The 7,690-nt window shown below is 38.0% G+C and overlaps 1 protein-coding gene across 1 annotated transcript in view; it reads right to left on the bottom strand.

Moving 5' to 3' along the window:
- Nucleotides 1-7,390, bottom strand: part of sar1b (secretion associated, Ras related GTPase 1B) — a 12,653-nt gene extending 5,263 nt beyond the window's left edge. Inside the window, exons 1-5 of the mRNA XM_008297162.1 lie at nucleotides 7,224-7,390; nucleotides 3,035-3,110; nucleotides 1,185-1,304; nucleotides 330-395; nucleotides 50-153 (exon numbers count right to left, since the gene is read on the bottom strand). Of these exons, the coding sequence (XP_008295384.1) occupies nucleotides 50-153; nucleotides 330-395; nucleotides 1,185-1,304; nucleotides 3,035-3,092 (348 nt within the window). The 5' untranslated portion in view covers nucleotides 3,093-3,110; nucleotides 7,224-7,390. The remainder of the gene's footprint in view (nucleotides 1-49; nucleotides 154-329; nucleotides 396-1,184; nucleotides 1,305-3,034; nucleotides 3,111-7,223) is intronic.
- Nucleotides 7,391-7,690: the final 300 nt, after the last annotated feature.

Raw genomic sequence — 7,690 nt, forward strand, 5'->3', positions numbered from 1 at the left:
TGAATGCTGTCAAAAACAATTCCCCGCAGTGCAACTAGCAAGTACTTACATCAAGTTCTGCTTTTGATTCGGCCAATCTGGTGTGGTCTGCACAATCCACAAGGAAGACAATGCCATTAATGGCAGGGAGGTAGTTTTTCCACACTCTGCGAGCTGTGTGAACGAACACAAAAACAGTTTTACAGTCTCGTTGGTCAACTAGTCGTGGACACAAAGCATAATGTCCTTATGGTGACAAGACAGAATTTACTTTATCTGCAGCAGAAACTCCTGATATCTCCATCACGTAAAAATGACTAAAACACAAAGCTATTGGAACACAGACACACCTTGTGCATGGCCTCCAAGGTCAAAGGTGGTGAAAGTCATGCCAGCGATCGTCAGCTCTTCTGAGGCTGCAGAAGGACAGAAAATGATATTGAACAAATCTAAATGTTAGGTAGCTCAGATGTCAATGATAAACATTATTTTAGACAATTTACACGAAAAACACGAGTGGAAAACATTAATAACGTACCCAATCTAATTTCCATTTAAAGGTAGGCCTGTCACAATTATTGCCTCATCAAAAAAATCTGAACTGACTGCAATTATTTTGTATAATCTTTTCCACTCACCTGTATTTAAACAACTGATAAAACTAAGACATAAATGAGATTTCAATCACTATGTCCATGTTGTTTTCCATCTTTGCACCCTCTTCCTGTGCTACAGTTTAATGGCACTCAATGTTTATCTCAAGACCTAACTATATTTGACCAACTGCATTTTCTTAATAGGCTTCTATTGACATCAATGCCACAGACTTAGTTGCAAAGTCAAAAATCACAGCTTCACTGTGGGAGCATTTTGGTTTTAGGTCAAATGAAAAAGAAGCGCCCAATAACTTGAAGAATTTATAGCAAAAGGATGGTGATCAAATGCCCTAATAGCACTAATCTAAAACTAATACATATAAAAACTTCAATCGTTCTACGCAATAATTTGTGACTCATTGACTCAACTGTCAACTAAAATTTCATGATCATGAGAGCCCTTCAACAGGATCTGAAAGTGTTGATTAAAAATGGGAAATGTAAGTGTCTGAATAATCAGCCTGAACTTCTTTGCATGAATAATCTTTCAACACATAACTGTGTGAGCATGTGTGGACATGCATGTGTGACAGTGTAGCACCAACTCACTTGGGTGTAAAGTTGGCACATGCTGTCCCAATCTGTCATCTTTGAGCATGTGCAGTAGCGTCGTTTTGCCAGCATTGTCCAGGCCAAGAAATACTAACTTGCCGGATTTCTTGTACAGTCCTGAAACAAAGCCAGAACAATTTCAGAACACAAACCTGGACACCAGAAATCCATTTCAAAGGCTGCATCATATTACACATTTAGGGAAATAAATCTTTATGTAAATAAAATAAACCGTTAAAACATAACGACAGCATATGCAAAAGACAATTGCCAGGCTCAGACTTGTTCTCAGGAATGTTCTGGATATTGGATTCACACATATAAATAGATCCTTTGATGTACAATTGTAACATGCCCAAGTGGCAGAGCTCCACCTGCTGATCTTGCCGTACTTTATTCTTGACATCACACTGTGAACATTAAATGAAACTTCAACACCTGTGCCCAAATCAAGCTACACTCTTGCATTTTTTGAAATTAGAAAAAGTAAGTAATAGCTCATTTGTAATTCTACTGAGTAATGAAAGTCGTATTTATTAAGCAAAACAACTCTTCCCAATGAAACTACTTTATTTTAAAATGCAGAAAGGGATGCTGGCATTTGTCGCTTCTCACAGCTGGGCACACTGGCTACATGAATACAGGACAAATGGGGCCAATTAGGGCCACTCCTTCCTCAACTTTCTTGATGAGATTACAAAGCTTTGTGTTTACCCCTCTGACTAAGCACAGTGATACCCAGTGGATTTGTAAAATTTCTGACTGAGTCAGCTCTACTGGATGTCATCATTACTCATAACAGCACTATGCGACCTGTCTAACAGGGAGAACAGGAACTCCTGCTTCGAACAACCAGCTCAAACACAGAAACTAGAACAGTGCACTCTGGGGAGGAGAGCAGCTGGTACATATAACAAGATTTTCCCACCAGATTTCAAATGGATACTTCCATCACAGATAAACTTAAAAGGCTAGGGTGAAAAATCATGTTATGTATCTGAGCAACATTTACTGTGTTTGGTTTTCATGTTAACATAGCACAAAAAAACTGGTGGATGCTTTTAGCTGAACCCCTTTACAGGAACATAAGGAGCATGTGGAGCCTCAGTGGACATTAAACCCATAAGCCAGCTTGTGTTAGTGCTTTTACCAAGGAGCTACAAATGCATACTCAACCTACACAGAAGCATTTAAAATAATGATCGCAGATGAAGGCAATTCATCTGTAATTCATCAAACCTTTTTTTTTTTTTTTTTTTAAACCACCTCACAAACTAGAAAGTGTGAAAATGACCTTGTGGTGTCCGAATATGAACTAACACCTTTTTCCTGACAAGAGATTGAGCTAAGGAGTAATCTTTGCTTAAAATGACATTTTGTAGTGTGGATTAGCAGGTAAGGAGGGACTTCTGCTTCACCACCAGGATATTTGTGTTTCAGATTTGTGCCTGTGGTCACAAAGTAAACACACACTTTAGGAGAAACCCTGACTTCTTCCCATCAGCTTCAATGGCAACAGGAATGGATTACGAGGCACAAATCTCCAATTTTCACTCAGCATTTGAACACCGACTTGTAAGACAGATCAATAGTTGTAACAACTAAACCTCTTTTTGCGACCACTGAATACATTATTCAGACTATATTCGCACTAAATCCTCTCTAAAATTATCAACTATGTTCCCCATGCTAATGAACATTTTAACAGCTTTGAGGTTCACACCAGGATAATTCCATTTTGATTAACTGCCTAAAATGTCAAAACAGTCAAGACTGTTTGCACTTAAAAAAAAAAAACTTTTCAAACTGAAATGTTTACTGTGAGATAGCGAGTCAACAGTACTCACCTAAAAACTGTAGTACGCTATTGAAACCTGTAGTAATCCAATCAAACAGGAATGACATATCCGGAGCTGTTGAATCCTAAAAGAAAACAAATGGGACAAAACAGGGGTAAGAAGACATGAATGCGCACAGACACAGAATAAAAAAAAGTTGCAACAACTTAATTTAGTGATAACGTCCTTAAATACCATACAGCGAGTGACAAAAGTGAAAAATGCTGCTAGTAATCTGGTGTTGTGACTTTTCTCTCTAAATATTTAGCAATGAATTGTTTAAATATTTTTTACTGCAAGTTGTGAGTGACATACAGTGACCCTGCTCCGGCTGAAGTTTAGAAAAAGGAGTGTCAACACACTGGTAGGAAATTTAGGAGCACATTTGAATCAGAATCTGAATCTCTTTGTCATTGTACAAGAATGCACAACAAAATTCAAGTTAACAGCTCTCGTGGGCAGTGCAAAACAGGACACAAGACATCGTATAATATATTTTTAAAAAAGACTGTAGAGTTCACTGGGGGTGGGGGGTATATACACAACTAAAGGGATGAATAATACAAAAAAAAATATTATTAAAAAATATAAAAACAACCGGGATATTTGGGCAGTATCTCTCTCTTTTTCTTTTTTCTTTTTTTTTAAATCAACAGCATGAACAAAACACTGAGGTTCACCTAGTTTTCACAAAAGCAGCACTTAAAAGACGTGACCCATGGTTAGATGGCATACAAACATTGTGGTACACAGTAACAAATCTAGCAAATTACTGTACTCATGGGAACACAAAGACCATACAAACAGCGAAGGTTCTTGACATCATAACACTTCGATCTAAAAATGAAAAACTTTTTTCCCTTTTCAGTTGGACTAAATCAAGCCTTAATAGCTTGAGTTAAGAGGCTCAGAACCTACAAGGGAAAACACCTGGGAACCCAAGAGCCAAACTGAACAGAAACAAAAGTATCAGATATCCGGAGACAGACAGTAAGATCAATAAAAAACCAATCAGTGTTCCTCATCACAAACCTCATAAAAGTGATGGCAGCCTACCTTAACCTATCAGATTGATACTAGCAACTGGTGATAAGACCAATGAGTGGCTTGCTACAGCCAATGATTAGCTTGTTCCAGTAGGACTCTTTGGACAGCAGAACAGCAGATTCAGAGCCCTGAACACATTCCGTCTGACAGTTCTTCCAAAGGCAACATGATCATTTTGTTCAACACAACCCATCTGCAAGGGCTTCAGGAACGAAGCCTAGTCTTGGCCTTTGAAAATAAGCTAGCCATATTGCATTTCAATCAAAACAAACTAGATCTGAGACGTTACTTGCTAAAACTGTGTGAATTCAACAGCTTCCTGACGATGTGCAACAACTTGTTGCTTCATTGAAAGAAAACCTCCTCTTTTGTTCATTTGTCATTCTAGTTCACACAAGTTTCTTTATCCTTCTTGTATTTGACATGTGATCAAATGCGTCACTGTTATGGTCATGAGAAAGGAGGGCAAAAAACACAAACTCACTCAACCAGTAGGCCATGAAGAAGCTTGTGCCCCGTGGATCTATGGTGTCTCCCACATTGGACATGTACTCCAAATTCATCTACGTTTCTAGCCTTTTCTCTATGATAGATACAGAGGTACCAGAACAAGGTAAGCTGATGCCGACCTCTAGTCCTACTTGCGTAACACGCAAACAACTCCAGGGCTAAAGTATAAGGTAGACAAAGGTCAAGATCATGCAAATACAGAAAACACAGCTGAATTACACGTCAGCTGCTGTTACGCTCCAGACCGATATGCTCCCACGCCTGCGATGACACTGTGGGTTGGCATTACAGACTGATGGCTGCACATGTGGAGTGATGCAGCCGTGAACGTGAAACGCTCACAGTGACAGACAACAAGTACAGGCAGACATTGCCCGCTATAAGACGAATACATAGATGTGTGCCACAAGGCATGTGGTAAAAGCTTCACAGAAAGCAGCAGCCTAAACCTGTTATAAGAGATCTGCTTCTGTTGTTTACAGGGTGTGCAAACTGATCATTAGGCAAGACTAACTCCTATAAAGTCACATCGATACAAAGTGTGACAAAAAAATTCTGGTTGCCTAATACAGGTGATTTAAGGTGCATGACAAGAATTTGCTCAGAGGCCCCCTTAGAGCTAAAACTCAAAATCACTGAGGCAGTTGCTATGAATTAAATCTTTCAAATGAGTAAGTGACAGTTACTTCTAGTTAACACTTAAATCACAGTTTTGTTTTTTAAACAAGTGACTAATGGTGCATTGAGTCAAAACTCAGCTACACGTTCTAAAAGTTTACTCATATTACTAACATTATGCAATATCTGAATTCAAGCCTTGCAAATGCTTAACTATGTGAAATTACAATTTGGATGATTGAAAAATGTGTTTAACTACTAAATTCGGGGGAACACTAGAAGGACACGCTTTCCCCTTTCAGGAGATATGGTCTTTGCAATTTCTTATCTATTGTAAGACTTCAGGCAGTTGTTGACCATTATGTCTATTAAAGAAGTAAATGACAATGACTTCAACACACTCAATACTGTTTTCCAAATGGGTGAACAAGGGTGGAATTAGACAGAAGTCATTCAGGTACATATTGTGTATTGTGTGTTACCAACAGCATCCAACTTCTGAACAACTTGCATCTAAATAACTATTCATTGTTAGTTTTTCCTCACACTTTAGTAGTATGGAAGACATGAACACAGCAGCTTATGTAAACCTCCAGTGATATGTTAAACTCTCAAATTCATCTGAACATATAGAGGATACTTTATGTATTTGTAGAAGATATGGTCTCTATGAATTCCCACCTATTGTAAGATTTCAGGCAGCTGTTGAGAATTATATCTATCATGTGAGTTATTGAACATTATTTTAAGTTAATACTTAAAGTACAGTTTTGTTTTTAAAATAGTGATTAAGGGTGTATTTACTGAAAACTCCCCAAGCTACACATTTTGGAAATTTTGCCAGTAATACTAACATTATCCTTCCCAGTGTCTCAATAACAATTGTTACATTTCTTCCCACACACATAATGGGAATTTCAAAACACTTACTTATGTATTTGGGAAATGTGTCTAATTACTAAATTAGGAACAGTAACACACATTTTCTGAGGTAATATGGTCTACATAAATTCTAATCTACTGTACGATTTGAGGCAGTTGTAGTAAATAATGTCTATCAAATGAGTTAATGATAGTTATTTCGATTAACGCTTACTTAAATGAGCGACTAAGGGTGTATTTAGCCAAAAATCACCATGCTTAGCATTTTGACATTACCCAACTTCTGAGTGATTTCTTCAGCGTTTAATATCAACTGCTACTTTATCATCATACTCAGATAGAAATCAAGACTTGAAAATACATAGCTATGTAAAACTAAAGCTGTGACATTTGAGGAATGTGTTTACAAAATTAAATCATTACGAATACCAGGACACATTTACTCCTTAAGAATATATGATCTCTACGAAATCTCATCTATTGTAAAATTTCATGACTTTATAGATGTAGCAAGAAATCTGTGACCACGTTAACTGTTAATACTCTGGATGCGGTTTGACTGGGCTGTCAAAAAAGTACCCAAACCGCTATCAACGTAGCAGAGGTAGCTAACCTTTACCTTGACGGCTAGTGTAACATGGATGATTGGTCTCCGCCAGGTTATACGTTGGCAAATACATTACAAAAAGGCCCAAAAATAAGAATAATAACAAAACATATCAAGCTTAGACACACTAGTTATGTTTAATTTGAAAAAACAGGGTGAGGCCGGCTAACAGACAAGCTAGCAGGAAGCCACTAGCTACGTGTCATTTTCTCTATTAGGCGACGTTGCACCGACAGCTACGTTAGCTAATCAGCAGTTAGCTGGAGAAATAGTTCGTCGATGTACTAAAGACATCATATTCTTGGGATAGTGCGAGTGTTTTTCCACCAATAACAAACGCGAACGTTAAAATAAAACAGCCGGTCAAGTTAAGTTCAAATCCAGTTAGAGACACAGTGATAAAACGGCAACTTGGCGTTAGCAATGCTAACGTAGCAACGTTAGCAGCCGGGATAATTTGCTAGCTGAGATGCCGAACGTTCACATAAGACTTTTTTTCTGGTCAATATCGACAAAGTATATCCAAAAACTTACCCGCTATTTAGGTGTAGATTAATTTACCGAGTGTGTTTGCTCCAATAGTCATGTAAGTTGGTCTCTCGGTCCAAAAAAAAAGAGAGCCTGCGAGATGCCAGATCTTCCTCTCCTCTTTCGTGTTTTGTTACTGAGCCACGACACTGCAATGGCTGTCCAACAACTCCCCAAACTCTGCCCAGCCGCTTCCCGTTGTTTCATCATCACCTTCCGGCAGGAGACCTGAAATAAACCAATGGTCTGCTTTTCTTTTTATCTTACAGTACTCATAAACATGATTCAGTAGTTTATTCTCGTGAAATATTTGTTTTAAATCAATGTGCGTATGAGTGGTTGACATATCAAACAAAACAACCAACCACAGAAACAGCTGCTCGCATCTGGTCATCCTGTCCAGCATTCTTACAGTAAAATCCTCTTATTTTGCTTTTAATTATCAGTGTGTGTATGTGGTTATATATATATAG

This window comes from Stegastes partitus, unplaced genomic scaffold (genome assembly GCF_000690725.1).
Source record: "Stegastes partitus isolate 25-593 unplaced genomic scaffold, Stegastes_partitus-1.0.2 Scaffold1195, whole genome shotgun sequence".
NCBI lineage: Eukaryota > Metazoa > Chordata > Actinopteri > Pomacentridae > Stegastes > Stegastes partitus.